The sequence below is a fragment of the Hevea brasiliensis genome, chromosome 13 (genome assembly GCF_030052815.1).
Source record: "Hevea brasiliensis isolate MT/VB/25A 57/8 chromosome 13, ASM3005281v1, whole genome shotgun sequence".
Lineage (NCBI taxonomy): Eukaryota > Viridiplantae > Streptophyta > Magnoliopsida > Malpighiales > Euphorbiaceae > Hevea > Hevea brasiliensis.
In genome coordinates this window covers 90,797,349-90,819,254 of record NC_079505.1, presented here as the reverse complement: position 1 = coordinate 90,819,254, position 21,906 = coordinate 90,797,349, and the positions used below count along the sequence as shown (strand labels likewise).

Below are 21,906 nucleotides of genomic sequence, written 5' to 3'. Positions count from 1 at the left end.
GTTTTAGTCTAAATCTGATTCAAGACTAGAGGAGATACCGAAACTAATCTCCTGTAAATCTCCTGTAACAGATCCAGTTTCAGGTTAGACTCAAACTCTTGGCCCACGCCAAATTTGAAATTAATTCGGTCCAATCCAATCCGATTTAGAACTTAAACCGTTCCCCGACCGGGTCTATTAGCACCCCTGGTTAAAATGATGCCATGCTCTCAGCGGATCTCTGACCTCTCGATCCAGACCGTGCATGATATAATAGAATATATGGACGCGAGCGAAAGTTGTATTAGCTGTTGGCTGAGTCTCTGCCTGCAAAATGCAAATCCCATTGCTTTCTCCAACATCTGAGAATACTTGCAAAGATTAGATGGCCAATTTCGGTGATGGTTCTTCTACGCAATTTGGGGTTGACAATTTGGGATATGCATGGGCCACTCTCATTGCTCTACTTGCTATCTTCTTCTTCCACTCTGCTAAGTTCTTCTTCTCCTTCCTCTTTTCCTCATCCTCTAAAAGCCATCCCCTTTCCGTTCCTTCTGTTTCCTCTGCCTCCTGTCCTTCCGTGTCTTCCTCCGGGAACCTCCAATTCCGGTACTCTGCTCCCTTAATTGTTTTTTCCCGTTAATAAATTAGATTTCCTTCCTTTTATGCCTGATTGAGATTTTGAAGAAATTTTTGTACCTATTGATAGATTTTATCATCATTTCTTTCAATTTTGCTGATTAATCTTATTTCCTATGTTGCTGTTGCCTAATTTGAATATTGAGAAATTTCTGCTGTACAATCGTCAGTATCAGGTCTTCGATATCTCATTTTCATTTGCTTCTGAGTGTGTGAGCTTTTCTTCCGTTTTTATTTTTCAAATGACATATTAAGTGACTGCAGTATGGAATTCACAATTTCACATTCTCTTTCTTTCTTTTTTTCTTCCTTTTTGATTTATTATTATTATTATTATTATTATTATTATTATTATTATTATTATTATTATTATTATTATTATATCTTTGGCCGCTTATCTCAATTGTACCACTTTAACTACTCTTTCTCGACCATGATGCATACATTCATCAGACTGAGAAACGATTTCTTTCTACTGTTTGTGGCATGGAGTGTTTGTGTGATGCTTTTCAATAACTTAATTTTGCTGCTGCTATGCAACTTCTATTGACTTTTGCAGAATCTCAGAGCTTGTATCAGAAACAGATTTAAAGATTTTAATTGAAAATTTGGATGAGAAGCTCACAAAGAATGAGAAATGGGAAAATGTCATAGATAAAAGCAACAATCTTTTATCCTACAGTGCAAAATGCTGCAAACCTAAGGTTACGTTTCTTGTACTCTATGTTTCTGGAATACAAAGTGGTTTAACTGATCATGAACTGATTCTCTTAATCTCTCTCTCTCTCTCTCTCTACCCCTCATGATGAAAGTTATGAACTACTGTTCTCAGTATATAGATTACAATTTCTGGTTCTTGCAATGTTGTTGGCATATTCATTTAAACATCTTTGTCTGTTATTTGTTTTATCATCACAACATGTGATGTTTCCCAAGCCATCATTATATATTGGGTCTTTTAGTATAACAATTTTGGTAATTTAGTATCAACTCATTGAGTAATGGATCTTTTTGTCATCCAAACACTGGCATGCTTGTGATATGTTACTTGGCTATATCTGTTTACTACATTCTTGAACAAAAACAATGTTCCATGTATACTATGCTAACAGTTTTTTCCTTTGGTTTTGGGAGTCAATACACTTTGTTGGATATTTTAGTCTATGTCTTGATTCATGTAATTTTTATCAATTCATTACTTCCAGTGAGATGAAAAAATGAGTAGAATCTCATGAAATTGGTGTTTCTTTTATTGGTTTAGAAAACTAAAAAAAAAAAATTAAGATATATGGTGGTGTTTTTCCATTGGTGTTTCTTTTATTGGTTTACTAAATTAAAAAAGATTAAGATATATGTTGGTGTTTTTGCTTGTTGGTTGCAGGATGCTCCCCTAAAATACTTGAGTGTGACAGTATTTGAAAATTGCTCCCCAGAGATTGTTAGGGACTTTTATATGGACAATGACTACAGAAAGCAGTGGGACAAGGCCTTGGTTGAACATAAGCAGCTGGACGTGGATAAAACCAATGGCACTGAAGTTGGTCGCACCATCAAAAAGTTTCCATTCTTGACACCTAGGGAATACATATTGGCCTGGAGATTATGGGAAGGAAAAGATAAAACATTCTACTGCTTTATTAAGGTAATCATTTGCTGCATTCATTTTGGAAGCATAACTTATTGTCTCTGGTTATCAATCTGTATTTGGTACTGTTATCAATATTTCTTGACCAAAATAGCTTGTACATCTCTAATGTTACTATCATTTCCTTGTTATGTCACCCTTATCTGGTCCATTCTATAGCAGGATTTATCTGGTCATACATGGACTGAACATTAGAGAAGTTCTTGGTCAAGAACTATGAGTTATGACACTCATAAATCATAATAACATCTGAAGATACATTTGTTTGCTTGTGCTATGCTGGACTATGCTCTCCATTAGTTGTTTGTTCTTAGGGAGGTTTGTTATGATAAGGCACGGGATTAAAAAAAATTTGATCATCTAGTTTCTCTAATTATAACATGCATGTGCAATGCAGAAAGCTTTAATCTGGGATAGGACTTTTAACTTTGAAACTGAATGGGAAAGATTAAGCTTTAATTATTCTGTAATAGGGGTGATAAAAAAAGGGGGAAAACTAGAAAACCAAAGTGGAGCTGAAAAATTGTACAAATAATAATAATAATAATAATAATAATAATAATAAGAAAAAGAAGAAGAAGGAGAAGAAGAAGAAAGGTTAACTGAACTGATAGATTCAATATTTTCTATTTTCCTTGTTTTAGCTTTTGAAAATTTATTGTTTGGCTTTTGAATTTTTCTTCAAATCCTGATGTTAGCAGCTTTTATCTAGTTTATTTCAACTCGTTCCGCTTAATCTTTTCTATTTTTTTTAACTATTATTCTGATCTCCTTATATGGCCAACTTAAAGCTCTTTCTCATTGCTAACTTTAGTTGTCCATGTTCTAGAGACTTCTTATCTCCTTTGTTTGCTCTATGTTTCTTTCTGCTTCCTATTTTTTATATATTTCTTTGCATTTGGTGTCTTAAAGCTTCTTTGGAGAGAACCATTTATTCTCATTTGGCCATTAATCTGGTCATGGTCCCTGATTTGTTTACCGCATGGCCATGGAGTTTTATTTAGGTGTTTATTTTGCATGATTATCACTGTGAATGCCATTTTTGAAGATGAAGACATTCGGTTTAAAAACCAAAACTCAGTTACCCAAACCATTTGGTCTGATAACCGAGACTTCAGTTACCCAATGCTTATGGAATGTTTTCAGTTTCTCCAGTTGCTGAAAAATGGCTGACAGTCCAGATACCTGAACCATGAGCACCCTATTCTTTGGTTAGTGAGTAAATATGTTATGTTCTTATCTTCATTCTCTCTCTTTCTCTCCCTAAAAAAAAGTTACAGGTTTCTTATTGCATAATTGTGAATTGGTTTAGTCCATAATTTTTTGTCTCTACTGTGGCAGTAGATACTTCCACTTTTGTTTGGTTATGGTCTAGCCTTTCTTTTCCTTTTTTAATCTTTGGAACCTGAAATGATGCATGTACTGAACAAGGTTAGGAATTTCAATCTATATGCATGGATATGCCGTGATAATTATATGTATTGTTTTCAAGTATTAATATTTTTTGTGGCGGAAGGAAGTCAAGTTGCAATAATGGTTTTGTGAAAGAAGAAATTTATTGGTAATGGAATGGCCTGGAAAAAAAGTAATTTGGTTTGATTGTATCTAGCTTGTTCTGCCACTGTGTTTAAGGAATTTATGACACTTAAGTTCTATTGAATCTTTTGTAAGCTTAATAATATATATATATATATATTTAAAAAAAATTATGACCTTGATTAGGAATGTGAGCATCCGTTAGCACCTCAGCAGAGAAAGTATCTACGAGTGGGTTTCTTTAGATCTGGTTGGAGAATTGGGAAAGGCAAGTTCCTAAACTTTACTTTAGAAGTATTTTCTTGTTGCAGGCTGACCGGGGGGTTTTAATTTCTTGCTGGAGTTTGTCTTTGGTTTTTCTCAAAATCTGGATTTGTCTATAATGGGGAAACTCTATTTACGCAAATGTGTACATTTCTGTTTGATGCTTATATTATTCAAAGGCAAGTTTCACCCTCCAAATCACCAAGTGCAAGATGTACGCGTACTAATTTATTTTGTTTGATACATTATATTATTCAGTACCTGGTAGAAATGCCTGTGAGATCAAAATGTGGCACCAAGAAGATGCTGGTTTAAATGTAGAGATGGCGAAGTTGGCTTTTGCTAGGGGCATATGGAGTTATGTTTGTAAGATGGATAATGCACTGCACAAGTACAATGCATTTAGTCATCTTCAGATGGGTCCTGCAGTTACTGCTTTGTCTCTGATCCAGAAGGTGAGACTGCCAATGTTTACTGATATTAGAACATGATAAAGAATTTATTTATGATGCAATCATGCAGCAGCAGCAGTCTACCAACTGAACAGTTGGTTGTCTCTTGATTTTTACTGACACCTTTCAACATGTTTTAAAATTTAATAGTGAACAATCAACATAGTATTGTTAGCTTAATGAGTTTTCAAAAGCATTGATTGAATAAGGTACAATCCTATTACTGCCTGTTCAAGGTACAAGAAAGAATCAGTAATTTTTCCATATTCAGGAGATCGTCAATGTATTTTGTTTTGCATTTCATCTTTTTTTTTTTAATGGTTAATATTTCCACATATACATAGGTTCCACCAGGATTAGAACAAATGGACATTGTTGTGGATACTCCAGCAAATCCTGCAGTAATCACCATGGATGGATTGCTTACTGATGTAAACAAAGAGAGGAAATTCCTTAAAAAGCCATCAAGGAAAGTTTTGGCAAATGGTTTGCTGCTTATTGGTGGTGTCATCTGCCTGTCCCGTGGACACTCTAACCTGGGTGTTAAAGTTGCCATGGCATACATCCTGACAAAGCTAAGAAAACATAATGCTTCTCCAGGCCAAAGCAGAGAAAGGTGAGTTACAGTACAGGACCTGACCACAATGCATTACCAAGAGTGATACTGATTAACTTGATAACAACTGCTTGTACGGTTATTAATTTTAGCATGAAATCTGACTGGTTTGGCTGTTTCTAGACTTATTCTCTCACTCTGACCCCTCTCTCCACCCTTTCTTAACTATAATTAGTTTGGTGCATCGCGTTATAAGTGTACAGATGACTACAGAAATTTGCCACTTATCATTCATTACCCATGTATTTGAACTGTAATATATGAATGAAAAGTCGGCTGAAAGAAGCGATGCTATCATTTGTTGATTTTTTAAAACTTGATTGCATTGCATAGGTGAGAATTTTGAATGGATCAGGCTTGGTACTACTCACAAGGCATTGAGAGAGCATGAGATTCAGAGAACGCATGAAGTGCAGGGTCGAATATGCTTACCATCAATAAAGTGGATATACGCTATTAAATAATGACTTATCATTTCATTTTTAATTAGTTTTCTAATTATAAATGTATCTAATCTGTTATATCACATCGAAGTTAATAATTTCTGAACATATGATTATTAGTCACATTTGCTCTTATAAATATTTGAAAAAATAGAAAAGAGGGTAGGCAATTTATCGCCTTTCTACATATCACAAGTAAAATGTATAGCAATGGTAGCGCTGATTGAGAGAGAATATTCCGGATTTGGTGATCAAGTCAGAGAGGTCACTTTTATGAATTATCCGATTTAGTAACCCGGCAACGGTTGGAGTGTGTATATATATATATATATATATTCTGATTATAGGAATTAGAAGTTCAAATTCTTAAGTATTCATGCTTTATGGACCTTACAAAATTAGAAAAATTAGTGGAACGTATTTTTTTGAAATTTCTTCTAAGTAATGATAAAATATTTTAAAAAAATTAAATTATGAGTTAAAGACACAAAATATTTTTTATATTTGCCTAATACCGAATTTGAGAGTTGAAATAAAATGACAATCCTTTCAAAATTTTAATTTTAATTTTAATATAAAATACTTTAAATATGGATATGTTTATAACAACCTCTAACAAACTTTAACAAAATTTTAAGAGGTTAATTTTTTTTATTAGCTTAATTAAATGAAAAATTTAATGAGTTCATATTTTAATAATTTGAAACTTATTTTTTTATTGGCCAACCTTGTAACAACTGAAAAAAAAAAAAAAAAAAAAGGGACTTTTGGCGTGTGACAGTGGACGCCAGTTTTTATTAAAAAAAAAAATAAAAAAATCAAATAAAAAACGGGAGGAGGAACTCCCCCCCTCCCCCATTTTCACCTCCCTCACTCTCTTTCTCTCACCTCTCCCTACCTCTTCCCTTATTTTTCCGCACAACTCCGGCGACCCTCGACCACCAAGAGAGGGAGAGAGAGAAAACGCTTCATCTGACTTCCGATCGAGGCGATTCCAGTGGCGTTAGAAAGCTTGTTCCGAGAGCTTTCTTTTGATACCAATTTTGAAGCAAATGAAGGTCGGATGAGTGAGATATAGAGGAGAGAAGTTTCGGGTTTTTCAAGCTTTTTCGTCAGATCTACGACGATCCGATCGTTGGATCGACGATCCGAGACCACATATGGACTGAGGAAGATGAGAGGAACATGGTGGTATGATCAGATCCGGCAAATGTCGCCGGCGATCGGCGGCCGGCCACCGTGCGCGGTGGCTCTGGTGGGCTATGGAGGTGATTCAACTTCCAGAGGCTTCCTCATAAATTTTTGAAATTTTTGAGATACAGATAAACTTCAGGTAAGACAATTTTCATTATTTCGCTGTCTGTGGAGCATAAATACAGTGTTTCTTAAACAGGAAAAATTGGAAAAAAATTCTAAGAAAAATATATGATGAAAGTAAAATTATTTGGAGATATTCTATGGTGTTAGTTGAATTTTTGAGTGATTGTAGAATATTTTTGAGAAATATGGATGGATTTTAGTTAGATTTTTAGCATATGAGCATATAAGATTGTTTGAAATTAAGATGTTTAAATTTTATATAACTGGTTGAAGCTTGAGGATGGAGGTTTAAATATGTGAATATTAAATTGGGTTGAATTAAGAATATGTTAGCTGTTGAAAACTTATGGAATTGAGTAAAATTCTTGAATAAAATATTCATGGGTGACTAGAAAATTACGATTCTTTTTGCAATAGCTTAGTAATATTTCTAAGGACCGCGGGGCAGAGTTTTATAATTTTTAGAGCTTATTTGAGCAGTTTTTGCAAAAATGATCAATTATAAGGACTAAATTGAAATTTTACATATTGTGATGAATGATTGATTTGATGGGCGGGAGGGTGTGATGTGATTGAGTTGTGGATATATGGATTGTGGATATAGAAGTGTGTTTTGCGTAGGTCCTAGGTATAGGGAGACTGATTTTGTCTTTTCTTGATTTGTATTGGGTCATTTGTATTAAATAATTGTAATATAATTGTTCTTCCTCCAGTAAAATATTAATTTTAATTGTAATTTCGATATTATTATATGTTCAAGCATGCCCATGCATCACTTATATGCAAATATTTATGTAGTTAAACTCTAAGCACGATTTATGTTGCATTCATAACTGTTAGCGTGCCATGGATGTTGTTGTGGTAATTTGGAGCAGTGCGTTGGCGTGCGTGTGATGTGGTATGGACTATGGATAGGACGGGTAGACACGGCTTGAGATCTTTAGACACGGCTTGAGTTCTTCCCCGATTTGGTTATTAAGTGAAAGTCCGAATAGTTCTTTTGGATTTAAGAGAGTGGATCACATATATTATGATTGATGTTACGAGTGCGTGAGTGCTTCAAATTACCTTTTGTTGTTATGATGTGAAAATATGGTTTGCATTTCACTCCACAGTTGCATTAGTTCTAGATAGTTATAGAGATTATGGTTAAAATTGATATTTTACTCTCAATATTTTTCTCGAGGATTTTATTGTGGTTAACCTGCTTTTCTCCTTCGCAGGTTGTTTATCAATAGTTTTGTAATTTTATTTACTCCTAGAATTTCTGCATGTGTTAGAAATATTTAAATGATTCGGGTCTGTAATATAAATTGTCATGTGGACCTGTAAAATTATATGTATGTTTGATGGATTGGATGAGGGAGCTGAGCTCCCATTTATTTTTATGCCGATATGAGTATGTGGAGGGTGAGCTGAGCTCCCCAATTGATGATATATTTTGTTTACGTGAGTCAATAACTCCCGTTGAAAGGTCCATTTATGGGTTTCTTGAAATTGGGCCCAAATGGGCCTTAGAGTTGGGTTAATGAACAGTTAGGCTTACTACGGGCCTCGGGGCTTTACATAGGTTGGGTCGTGACAAACCTTAATTAAAAATTAATCATTGATATTTTAAAATTTATTTTTTTAGTAATATAAAAAAATCTAAAAATAATTAAATTATGAGTACAATACATAAAATACTTAGATTTAGTTGTTATATCTGTAATTGACCTCATATATTCAAATGTTATAATTATTATTAATTAATATTTTTTTATTTGCTCCAATAAAATAAAAAATTAATGGATCAATATTCTTACGATTTTAAAAAAAATTTATTAGCGTAATTATAAAAAATAATAAGTCCATATTTTATTTTTTAAATGATTAATTTTTATTGATGCAACAAAATTAAAAATGAGTGCCCTACATTCTTTAAAATTTTTCTTTAAGTATTAAAAATATAGTTTAAAAAAATTTAAATTATGAATAAAACACATAAAATACCTAAATCTAAATCTTATATCTATTTAACAGTAAACTTGTGGTTCAAACACAGTAATAGTCCCTCTGAAATTTTTATTTTTAATTTGGGTACTTTAAAAAATCTAAAAAAAAAAATTCCGCCTAATAACGTAGGTGAGTGGATGGCTCATCTTTGAGGAAGAGCCGAAGGCGGTTAATAGAGACGTTTAATAGCTATCACGAAAGTCATTGACAGACTCTCATTTCTCCTAATCATTCGCGCCTTCTCCACCCTCTCTTTCTCTCTGTTTGTCTACTCCTCTTCAAACGGCACTCTCACTTCCTCTCCATTTTTAGTTGTCCTGTTCAGACCATCTAATTATAGCCACCTTCTTCAAGAGGCACCCCCTAAAAACATCCCTCCAAAAAAGGGAAAGAAAATGTAAAACAAAAGAAATGTTCAATTCCTTATTCCATCTGGGAGGGGCTGTTTTTTCCGTGGCTCAATTCTGAAACTTCTTCTTCATACACTACTTCTCCTCCGATTTGCTGCTGCTGCTGCATTTTCTTGCCTTTGCAAAACTAACTTTCCCATCACCCTTTTCTTTCTTTTTCCTTCTTGAGTTATGTTGTGCTGTCCGAAAATGCACCACTGTCTTGTAGGTTTCTTGATTGTCTCTCTTGGGATCCTGGCCACATTTGTCCATTCCAAAACTAATTCCCATGATGGTAAATGCACTCAATTTCCTATTTCTACGTCTTAGATTATGCCAGTATGCATTGCTATTTTATTGGTTGTTGAACAACATTTGTACATTTTTGCCTGCCATTCCCTTTTATTATTAAGGTTAATCACAAATACTGCAACATTCAATGCATATGATCAAACTGTCAAATTACCACCAATTTGCCTAAATAAATGAAGATGTGGGCTTGACTACAATCAATTTTTGTAAGGAAAAAGTGATCTTCTATCTTGTAAATACGCTTCTCTTACAATCAATATGCTTACAATCCTTTCATTTTAGAAAATTGCATGTCAAAATTTTATTTCCTAGTACCCTTAGATTAAATTTCCTTTTTACGAAAAACTATGCAGTTTCTGGGTTTATGTAGATTTCATTTTCCAGTTCTTGGACAAGGGTTTGGGCTCTGGGCACAGAATCCTAGTCCCCCACCTCCAATTGTTTCAATTGAGCCAATCGCAATTTTTATATGTAGATGCAATTCAAGATTCTGATTTTTCTATTCATGTTGCAGTTTCTGCTCTTAATGTGATGTTTACCAGCTTAAATTCTCCTTCACAACTGAGCGGCTGGAAATCAAGTGGTGGAGATCCTTGTGGCGATTCTTGGGAAGGAATTACATGCTCAGGCTCTGCTGTGACTGAAATGTTGTTATATTTAATTGGAGTATCTCTTATGAAGAGACTAAGATTTCATATACTTAGCAGATTTGAATTGTGCCTTCTTTTTATTTCTCTTATACATTTGCAGAAAGCTATCTGACCTTGGACTTACTGGATCAATGGGCTACCAGTTGTCAAACTTGAAATCTGTCACCTACTTGTGAGGCCCAACTTCTAAACTACGAGCACACTTTCATCTTTATTTTTCTGCTGAAAGAACATAACCTCAAAACTTTGTATTCCTTTGTCATAGTACAGTGATATGAGCAAGAACAATCTCAACAATGATATACCATATCAGCTTCCTCCTAATGTAGCTCACTTGTAAGTCTTCAGACCTTGTCTATGAACATTATATTTTGACACTCTATAAGTATCCTCCTAACACTGGATGCTTAAAATTCTCTCTGTGAGTTTGACTCAATTCATTTTGTTTTATTCTTTTTACTGTTTCTTTCTGTTACCCCAACCCAACAAGTCAATTTGAGTGGAGCTGTTAAACCAATTTCACAAGATTAGGTGAATACTATCAGCTTTTCAATTGGTTTTATTTTAAATTTGAGTTCAACCTACTAGATTAGTTAAAATAAAGGAAAATAATTCATGCAGCTGACCTTAACTAGTTTAGGATCATATTATATGAATGCTTTGTTGTGTTAAACTATGAATATAATTAGTGTTGCCAAGAATATAATGTGCATTTGTTATCAGCTTTAGAAAATGCCAAAATGGAGCCATATGGTCAGTGTGATGTGTACTAACTATCACATCATCTACGTCTTCAAAAAAAAAAAAAAGGTTCATGGATTATAGATATATTTATACAGATTCTTATGATGCATTTACCGCAGAACTTTAAGCTTAAGACATTGCTTATTTAAGAACTTAACTCTATGTTGTCAATGATTTCTCGCCTTCTCAATGATAAGATTTGGCTCCTTGAGGGTTGGGTATCAAAGGCTTGAAAATATCGACGATCAAGAAGATGTTAAATATTTTTTGTAGTACCTCAGTATCTATCTGAATTGATTGGCCACAAATATGTTTGATTTTAATTTTATGAGCTTAACATGCAGAGATTTTTCTAATAATGGCTTCAGTGGCAATGTGCCTTACTCAATTTCACAGATGACTGAACTCGAATACCTGTAAGCAAATTTCATCGTTTTGTTGCCTAACCTTCTTAGCAGTTGCTTCCTATTCTCATTTTTTTTCTGTATGCAGAAATCTTGGCCATAATCAGCTCAAGGGACAGTTGAGTGACATGTTTCAAAAACTTCCAAAACTTAAAACATTGTAAGTACTAAAAGCATGGTAGCAAAAGTTATGGAGATTTTAAATCTAAATTTAGGCTGAGTTGGGGTAGCTTCTACACGGAGTTTTCTGTTGAACTTGTGTGTGGCTATGGGCATTATGCTGAAAAAATATAATAAAACCAATGTATACCAGGGAAAGGTTCAAAAAGAAAAAATATTATCATTAAAACCAGTAAATTTTGCATATCAATGCAAGGATCATTTTCCCCCCTTTTAAGGGAACCTTTTGTAAGCACACCATGAGAGAATTAATGGTGCTATCTTGGTTTCAAATAACAGTCATTACTTAACTGACTTTGAATGCCTTGTTAATGTAATGCCCTATATATAATCTAGTAAGTCAGTCATTACTTAACAGCCAGTCTGTCCTCACACATGGCTCAGGCTCTTCTCCTCCTTCCTCTGACTGCTTCTTATTTCCAGAACCTTCCATCCATCTTCTAGAATATTTCTGGCTCAACTCCACATTCCTATCAACATTTCTCAGGTCTTTTTTTAGCATTTTTCAACCTAAATCTCTCATAACTCTTTCTGCATGTCAATTTAGGTTTGTTTCACGTTGTAACAAGACAAATATGTTGTAAAAGCATTACATTTGGTTTGTGCTACATTTATGACTCCTTTTGGTGCTGATAAGTTTAGATTTTTAGTTTCCATGTAGTTGCTGAATTGGTTGATAATAATGAAATGGATTCAATGTCTATATCTGATGTATTTTTGGTCATCAGTTAGTTGCATTTCATAATTTTTATTCAAGACCTTGAATATCTATTCACTCAAAGCATTTTGCAAGTTTTACAAAAAAAATTTGCATAGAAGCAGGTGACAAACACCTTGTTTCTGTTGCACACAACTGCAGTTTAAATCTATCATCAATCTATAAATGATATATTATCTGTTCTGTGATTAAAGTAGCTGGACTGATGGAATTGAGGATCCCCGATGGGCAGACAATGACATTGCAGTTTTTTGTGGCTGTATTTTTGGTTTTATCCATTATCTCAATTTAAAGAAGTGCTTAGCGCATCAAGACATGGATCAAATATATGTTTGCTGAAATCATTTTATGTTTTATAGATGCGCTTTGATGTTCCTTTTTCCTGCAAGATTTTATGGAACCACTATAAACTGATTCTGAATTTTGTTTCATAGAAATTATTAGGAATATGATGTATGGTGACTTCACTGGATCTTCCTTGTAGAGATGAAGGTCGAATTGTTGACTGACTCGTTATATGGCTTACAGGGATTTATCCTACAACTCTCTTTCAGGCAATCTGCCGCACAGTTTTGCGTCACTTTCAAAACTCAACACTTTGTAAGTAGCTATAAATGATATTTATTTAGACCTTTTGAGTTTCTTATTGGTGACTATGCTTTGCATTCTTACAGGCATTTGCAAAACAATCAATTCACTGGTTCAATAAATGTTCTTGCGGGCCTTCCTCTTAATAAATTGTAAGTAGACCAGTGGCATAAATTCAATTAAATCTGCTCTATTGTTTCTAGTTCAACTAAATATTTAGTGCCTGCTTTTCATTTTTCAGTTCTTTGCTGTCCATGTAGGTTTGCCCTTTTGTTGAAAAAAGTATTCTTAAAAACAGATAACAGATATGCATTGTGTTTTTCTGGTACCATACTTGCTTAAAACCACAAGGATTTTTCTTGGATCCATGGGGTGGAAAATCTTGGGAAAGTCTTAAAAATGATAAAGTTCTATTCAATCCGTTGGTCAAATGAAACCAAAAAAGATTAAAAATTGAATCCAATGTTATGCTGGCAGGAATGTTGAAAATAACAAGTTCAAGGGCTGGGTCCCTGATGAGCTGGAAAATATTGACAGCATAGAGTGAGTGCCTCTAAAACAGTATTTGCTTGAAGATGTTCTTAGGAAGTTGCTTCTCTGACTTTGTGAATGTTTTTGTGAAGAACTGGAGGGAATTCTTGGTCTTCAGGGCCAGCTCCTCCTCCTCCACCTGGTGCAAAACCTATTTCTGCAAAACTTAAGGACCATGAGATTGGTGGAAATGGGAAGAATGGCATGAGTGGGCTAGCTCTAGCTCTAATAATTCTGGCTTCATTGGTGGTAGTTGCACTTCTGATTACTCTACTATCAACAAGAAAATCTTCTCCGTCTTCACATTTTCTTGATGAAGAGAGGGCTAGCCAGCATAGAGTGTTTACGCCCCTTGCATCACAGGAATTATCCAATGATTTACATAATGCCAAGCACAAGGAATTCAGAGGTGGTTATTTATATGCTATTCCAGCATTTTATTTTTGGACAGAATTTCATTTAAATTGTTATTATAAGATTGCAGATCATAATCTTTCACGAAACCAAGAATTTCAACCTATATGTTAGTGAGGTGTGCATTTGTCGTATGCTTCCGTTATTGGTAATGTATGTAGGGAGGGAATCTTTGCTTGTGGGAAATCTCTTTGAGCTATGAAGACTATGATCTGTCAGATTTTTCTGCAATTAATTGAAAATGAGTTTTTTATTAAAAAAAATGTGTGATAAATATTGGACTATCATCTATGATAAGCACCAATTCCATATTTATAGTTGTTAGTGTGTGAGGTGGGGCACTGACAATTTACATTTTAAACCGGATTTATTGGCTAGCCATTTGACATCAATTTACAATTCTTTGTCACTGCTTATTTTTGTCTTATGTCAATGTTGTGCGCTCTGATGCCCATGGTTAATGTGGACCTAACACAATCACTTACTGGTGACAGAATCTGAGTCATTTGATTCAATTGATACAAAGACCCTGCAAAAATCTCCATCCATTGGTTACAAGCCTCCACATTCTGATTTTGCACAATCTTTAAATGACAATGAGTTTGCGAGCCGTCTGAATGCCAGCAGAAGCACCTCCATTCATGCCGTACCTTATTCTTTGGCAGACTTGCAGACAGCTACTGGTAATTTTGCAGCAGGTCGTCTTATTGGTGAGGGATCCCTTGGTCGTGTTTATAGGGCCAAATATCCTGATGGGAAGGTAAACTTTACCTTGTTATAACGTTTGACCACGCAGATATTTCTTTTTGCTCATTACTGGACTTAATTAAGAGAGAATTTGCAACATGAAGTTAGAATTTGGATTCTAACAATTTGATCTGCTCACCTTTATCAGGTTTTAGCTGTCAAAAAGATTGATTCATCACTTTTTCAAACAGGGCGGCCAGAACAATTTTCGGAAATTATTTCAAGCATCTCAAGAGTTCACCATCCTAACATTGCTGAACTTGTCGGTTATTGTTCAGAAAAAGGGCACAACATGTTAATATACGAGTATCTTAGGAATGGCTCACTTCACGAGTTCCTGCACATGTCAGATGACTTCAGCAAACCACTAACTTGGAACACTAGAGTCAGAATTGCTCTGGGAACGGCCCGGGCTGTTGAGTAAGTTGATGCCTATGCCACTTTTTTGGTACTCATTAAGGATGAAAATATGAAATACTGTTATATTTTGAATGATAACCTTTTATGTAAGTTGTCAGCATAACAACAGGAGAGTGTTGCCTTCACACACAAGCACACACATGTATTATTGCTCCACATTGACTGGGCATGAGGTAAGAGTGCTAAATATAAAGACTTGCGCAATCCTCCTCCTTGAGCTGCTTTTGGGGTTGAGTTAGGCCAATTCTCTCTCTCTCTCTCTCCATATATATATATATATATATATATATATATATATATATATATATATATATATATATATATATATATATATAAACTAAAACTGCTATATATAAACTAAAAATGCTATTCATATTTTGAGTTGACTCTAATATAATTAGATGAGTCCTTTTAGTACATGGACTTCTGAAATTTTAATGTCCTATCATTTGTTCTCTCAAGATCTTGTCTGAATATGCAGTTTGAGTCTGCTTGGGTTCATGAATCTTGAGGACATTAAAGCTACATAGAACAATAGGGCTAAAAACTATAAACTGATCAAAATAAACACAAACCCCAAAAAGAGTTTGAGATCTAGAAATCGAGCTAATGAATATATAGGACCCATAGCTGAAACTTAATTGTTGGGTTTGGTTAGGAAAAAGAATATGGGTAGAAACTAAATCCAACTCTAGTATAGCTTATGCAATGGATGAACATTTTGAATTATTGACTCTTGATCGTACTTACTTTCCTGAAGACTAGAAGCAAGTGCCAAATATATCTCTAGCTTCCAGTAAGTCTATCCAAAAGCAGTCCGGTGTTTAAAAGCCATTAGTTTTGATTGGGTTTGCACTCTTTATTGTACATGGATGTTTTTCTGTCTATCATATGAGCCTTGGAATCATTGTAAACCTGTTTATTTATCTGAATTGCCTGAACCATCTGCATCATGATTTGCATTCTCGCTTTTTTTTTTATTCTTTTGAGCGAGTCCTATTTCAATTATCTTATAACTGTTATCTTTCTCTTCTAATTTATTGATCGTCGGGCAAATTCCCACATTCAGGTACCTCCATGAAGTTTGTTCTCCATCCTTCATCCACAAGAATATAAAGTCATCTAATATTTTGCTTGACCTTGAACTTAATCCTCGTCTTTCAGACTATGGGTTAGCAAATTTTCATCATGTTAGTATTTCTTCAAATATAAAAGTTTAGTTTCAAACAATATTTGCTATGATTTCAATGGCATGTAAAATTTGACAGGGCATACCTGATTTTTCATTTAAGATCAAGGTCGGAGTTGTGCGTTGTAGGTTTTCTCTAGTCAGTGATTACCATGAGTGTCTATATATTCAGAGGCTTAGTTCCTATCAGCTAAATCATTGTATATCTTGTTCTCAAATTCCTGTCACATCATCAGCATCTCACTTGTTTCAGTTAAAGAAACACAAAGGAATTTTTCAAGATCTTTTAAATTATAAGATTTAAATCAACCAATATAAAATTGAAATTTGTGAAATTAAAGAACCAAGGTAATTCTTGGTAGCTTGAAATTAATTTCCACAGGGCATGTATGAATAGGCAGAGATGGCTGCTAAGATGAAAAGGCTTCTGTTAAATTAAGTGGCATAGCAAGATTGCTTGTTTTACCCATGGTAACTATCAAATCTGCTAGCAACCCTTTTCCTTACAAAGGAAATTTCCTACTTTTCAGCGCACAAGCCAAAATCTTGGTGTAGGATATAATGCTCCAGAGTGCACAAAGCCTTCGGCCTATACAATGAAGAGTGACATTTACAGTTTTGGGGTGGTGATGCTGGAGTTATTGACTGGCCGAATGCCTGTTGACCTGTAAGTCACATAGGTGCTCCAATATGCTAGTCTATGTAATCTTCTTATCATAATTAATTAGTTGTATTGCTTCCTTCTTTACAGCTCAAAACCAAAATCAGAACAATGCCTTGCCCGTTGGGCTACTCCACAACTGCATGACATTGAAGCGTTGGAAAGAATGGTGGACCCTGCCTTGCGTGGACTATACCCTCCCAAGTCGCTCTCCCGTTTTGCTGATATCATTGCCCTCTGTGTACAGGTAAAGAACCAACCCCTCTTTCATTAGATTACGAAGTAGAAAATTTTGGAGCCGAAAGAGCTCGAGTGTACACAATTAGCTTGCTTTCATGTTTTCAAAGTATTGGACTCACTTGACTTGGTCTTACTGTCTTTTTTTTTTGGTCGGTCTTCCTGTGAACTGCTGTGTATTTGTACGCGTTAAAATATTACTCGCACGATAGAAATGACAAAACTCAGTGGTAGAGTAGTGCATGCTTGTGATTGGTGTATCCTAAAAAAATCTAACTGTTTCCCTCTGCATGTATTGTAATAGTCGGAGCCAGAATTCCGGCCGCCTATGTCAGAGGTGGTGCAAGCATTGGTGCGTTTAGTTCAGCGCTCAAGTATGAACATGAGAGATGATCTTGCAGCCTCTCGTCGGACAGAGGACTCTGACTACTAGTGCTAGTGCTTGGAATGAAAAAAAAAAAAAAAAAAAGTGATTATTCTTTTTGAATTACAAGAGTAGGATTTGGTTGGTTTAGAAATTATAGATTTTATTGTTTGTTCATTAGAAGTGGCCATGGAGATACGGAAAAGAGTGCCTTGGACCATTTGCAACTTCATGAAATTGCAGCCTCTGGATATGCTTCCAAGCACATGTTGAAAAACAAAAAATTTGGCAGAAATCTTTGAAGCAGCAAACCTTGGTATGGTATCTGGTTTGAGGTTTCTCATGAGTGCAATGGGATTGGGATTGGGATTGGGTTTGTCGTGGAAAAGTCATCAAGTTAAATTCAATTTATGTTGACAAAATTTTACTCAGCTAACAATTGCAATTGGGGACTCGAGAAATTTTGATAGTTTTTTTTTTTTTTGGGACATCATATTTAATATATGAATTTTGTTTTTTGTATATAGACGTTTATTTTGACAAGTTGCTTTTCAGTTGGCATGTAAAACGCCAAGTAAAGAATTTGCTGAGATGAAGTTTGCAGTCAAATAACTAATAAAATAATAATAATATATGCCCAATGTGCCATTTTGAATTTTGAACGCTAATTTGTTAGTTAGGATATAAACATCTTTTCATTATATTCATATTCTCGAAGTTGGAGTTAGGCAATCTCCACAAATTAACGCATAAAGTGTTGGTCTTCGACTAGAAAGAAGTCCACGTCCACGATAATTTTTTTAATATTTTTTTTGGTATTTTAATTATTTAATAATTTTAGATGAATAGAGATGGCAAAATCTCCTGTGGAATCCGCCTCGTCCCATTTCGATTGGGGTGAGTTTTTAAATATTTGATCAAGTTTTGGATTGAGTTTTGAGCTACTTAAAAAATATATCACTGAAAACAGTATGGATCGGTTTCTAAGCACTCCACTTCAAAACTCACTATATATATAATTTCATTATAATTAAATTAATATATTATAATTAAAAGACTAATTAATTTACTAAAGATATAAAAAAATAAAAATTATTAATTAATAAATTATAATTACTTAAAATAAATTAAAAGAAAATGGACTAGACGGGGTGGAGCGGGACGATGATGGAGATTCTTGTTTTTCAATGAAACGGAGATGGGTAACGACATTATTATCTTGACAAGATATGAGGTGAGATGGGGAACACATTTATTAGTAATGAGGCGGAGAAGGAGATAACATAAATTGCCCTCGATCTACCCTGTTCCCAAATGATTAAAGAGAGAGAAAATGGTAATAGATGAGATTTGAATATTATTGTGTATTTATACTATAATTTAGTGTGAAATTGAAAATTAATTTTCAATAAAAAAAAATTATAGTGGGAAGATAGAAATTTATTTTGATGAGTATTTAGATGAGTAATAATGTACTATCTCTATTATTTTTATTTGTAGTATTTGGATTTTTTTAAATTATTTATCGCATTTTAAAAATTAATGAGTATTAAATTTTGTTTTTAATTTTAATTTTTTATCTCCACTTAAATGTTATAAATATCTTTATAAATAATAATTAAGTGAGATACAATATAATTTAGTCAATCACTAATCTATTTTTATAAAAATGAAATTATTTAATTATTTTTTTAATTATCATATAAAATTTAAATATAATAAATAAAAATAATAAATGAGAAGAGAAAATATTCAATGTGTATTTATACTATAATTATAATTTAGTGTAAAATTAAAAATAATTTTAAATAAAAAATATAGTGGGAAGTTGGAATTTAATTTTTGATGTTCATATATTTTTTTGGTTTGGTGAATAATGGTAGTTACAATGTGCATTTATTGCATCGTTTAGTCCGAAAAATAAAGCAGGAAGTTGGAAATTAAATTTTGATGTTTATGTTTCCAATTTGTCCGTGAATACTAAGTGACAAGACTCGAATTGGGTTGGTCCAACAATCAATATATATATATATATATATATTCGATAAGTCCAACAAATAAAATCGTAGCACTGGAATTGGTCATTTCTCACAAAACCAACTACAAGTTTTTTTTTTTTTTTTCGGAATTAGGTATTTATATTTTTACCAGAATTAGGTATTTATATTATTGACTTATTAATAAGGCATGATGGTATTTTGATACATAGTTAGACCTTCTAACCATTGGTTTCAGGATGACAACCAAAGACTAAAGCCCGGTCCGAGCAAGATCGTCGAGATGTCTACGCGTGGGCCATTGCTGACGCCCCTGCAATTGTGGAAATTTTGGAAATAATGATGGTATTTTGTCCCTAATAAAGCCGGCTATAATGATTGAGTATTAGCAGAAATTGAAAAAATGATATATAAATTTTAATATAAATTTATTGATAAGAAATTTAATATTTTATATTATTAATTACATTTAAAAATTAAAATTTTCACATTAAAAATTGATGAAGTTAAATTAATAATATTCTATTAAATAAAAAATAAAAAAAACTAAACGGTTGAATTAATTGAAGAAGGGAAAAGTGGCAGCAGAGATGCTGAAGTTTGGCAGCTAACCAAAAACTGAGGTGCATATCTTCAGATAAAAAAAAAAAAAAATTACGTATCCTCCGCCAATTCTCGCTAATGGCTGTTCCTATATCGATTTTATTTATTTATTTTTATATTTTTTTATTAATTTTTTCTAATAGATATAAGTTTTTATATACATATTTACATTTGTTAGAAATAAATTTAAATTTTTTTCTCAATATTAAATTTTATTCTTTTTATTATTAAGATTTTATTTTCTCCCTTTAAAAGAATTTTTTTTATTTAAATAAATTATTTAATAGATTAAAATATAATATAAATTATTAATTCTTTTGATTGGAGGCTTTGGAACTTTTAAATGTGATAATAATTTTCTATTAATAAAATTTGATGGCGTGACTTGTTATTCTATAAACATTTAATTGTTTATTTTTTTCTGTGAATTTTAGAAATAATAAAGTTTTAAAATTATAGTATTGTAGAAATTTTTTTTTAAATGAAAAAAGATTAATTATTATTTAAAAAATTATTATATTTTACTCATATCATTTCTAAAAAGAAAATTTTAATTATATATATATATATTTATAAAAAAAATTATATTATATTTATCTTACAATTTTTATTAACAAATAGTCAAATTTATTTTGAATTAATTTTAAAACTGAACCATTTTGGTTTGTCCTTTTCTGTTTCCCAATTGCTTTGTCATCCCATTTGGGTATTTGGCAGATATTTTTGGAGGCTCATGATGATTTCTTTTTTTTTTTTTACAGTACTAATTTTTCACTAATTAATAAAAATTTATTTTGCTCTTATTTTTAATTAATCACTATGAGCAAAGTATATAAAAACAACTTTAAGCATACTTGTTCTTCTTTAGGAGAAATTATTTATCCTATTTTTTGTTTTTACTATAGATTCGGAAAGAGACAATCGTTTAATTTAATTTAATTTAATTCTAACGAGCTCGGGAGTGGGACCCATTACGCACTTCTCAGTCCCAATGTTAATTTTTGGCCTCTTTACTGCATGTTTATTTTATTTTTCAATCACCATAAGTTATCATCATAATTATTTTTCTTTTTTAAAATAATAACTTATTTATTAATATATTTTTAAAAATAAAATATATTTATTTTAAAACTAATTTAGTTACACAAATTATTTAATTTTTAATAAAACAATATAAATAGATGACTAAATAAAATTTATTACTTCAATTATATTATTTTAATTTATATGAAAATAGAAATATATTTATCTTTGTGAAATATAGGAAGTAATAATTAAAGCTCTTTCTTGCCATCTGTATGCTCCTCTTTATTAAAATTAAAAAAACTCAGATAAAAAAAATATATGGTAAAGTAAAGCAAAATTATTGTATTTTTTAATATATTGAATTTGGAAAATTGAAAATAATTTCAAAACAGCTGATTGTATAATTATTGTGCTTTTCTTCCTTAAATTTTTTTAACAATTGTTTGGCGGGTTTGGTATGTGTAGAAATAACAAATCCTGCACTTTTAACTAACTTGGTTCATGTGTAATTTATGCATTAAATATAATAATACTAATACTACTAATAATAATTAAAGTTGGGGCTTGAAAATTAAGAGATTCTAAATTTTGTTGTTATTTATACGTACGTTGGGCTAACATGTCGATAATATCTACTTATTTAATTGATCATTTTAGCTTTGTAAAAACATGCATTAATTATTCCCTTGAAAAAAAAAAAAAAACATCAATTGGCGCTGCTATGCTATCTATTTTTGGAAGAGGTAAAAATAAATACCTGTGAATGAATTACTTACATAAATGATCTCTTTTAATATATATTAAATATAGGAGTAGATGGAACAGTGTGGTTCTTGTTTCACT

At 32.6% G+C, this 21,906-nt stretch overlaps 2 protein-coding genes across 5 annotated transcripts; both read left to right on the top strand.

The window, feature by feature from the left end:
• Nucleotides 1-216: 216 nt before the first annotated feature.
• LOC110665725 (uncharacterized) lies at nt 217-5,446 on the top strand. Of its 2 annotated transcripts, none has more exons than XM_021825967.2 (6): nt 217-588; nt 1,178-1,322; nt 2,000-2,260; nt 3,986-4,067; nt 4,322-4,518; nt 4,860-5,446. In XM_021825967.2, the coding sequence occupies exons 1-6, from the start codon at nt 365-367 to the stop codon at nt 5,133-5,135; spliced, it is 1,185 nt and encodes a 394-aa protein (XP_021681659.2). In that variant the 5' UTR covers nt 217-364; the 3' UTR covers nt 5,136-5,446. The 2 variants fall into 2 exon arrangements, with proteins under 2 accessions (XP_021681659.2, XP_021681660.2); XM_021825968.2 differs by having other exon boundaries at nt 220-421.
• A 3,519-nt stretch (nt 5,447-8,965) lies between these two features.
• On the top strand, nt 8,966-17,959 carry LOC110665724 (protein STRUBBELIG-RECEPTOR FAMILY 5). Of its 3 annotated transcripts, none has more exons than XM_021825965.2 (16): nt 8,966-9,573; nt 10,105-10,237; nt 10,341-10,412; nt 10,511-10,576; nt 11,329-11,400; nt 11,477-11,548; nt 12,815-12,886; nt 12,961-13,026; nt 13,352-13,417; nt 13,498-13,814; nt 14,314-14,579; nt 14,715-14,986; nt 16,056-16,176; nt 16,706-16,842; nt 16,927-17,083; nt 17,378-17,959. In XM_021825965.2, exons 1-16 carry the CDS (start codon nt 9,471-9,473, stop codon nt 17,504-17,506), a joined length of 2,121 nt encoding a protein of 706 aa, XP_021681657.2. In that variant the 5' UTR covers nt 8,966-9,470; the 3' UTR covers nt 17,507-17,959. The 3 variants fall into 3 exon arrangements, with proteins under 3 accessions (XP_021681657.2, XP_057988900.1, XP_057988901.1); XM_058132917.1 differs by having other exon boundaries at nt 8,967-9,573; nt 10,506-10,576; XM_058132918.1 differs by lacking the exons at nt 8,966-9,573; nt 10,105-10,237; nt 10,341-10,412; nt 10,511-10,576 and adding an exon at nt 10,630-10,771.
• The last annotated feature ends 3,947 nt before the right edge of the window (nt 17,960-21,906 follow it).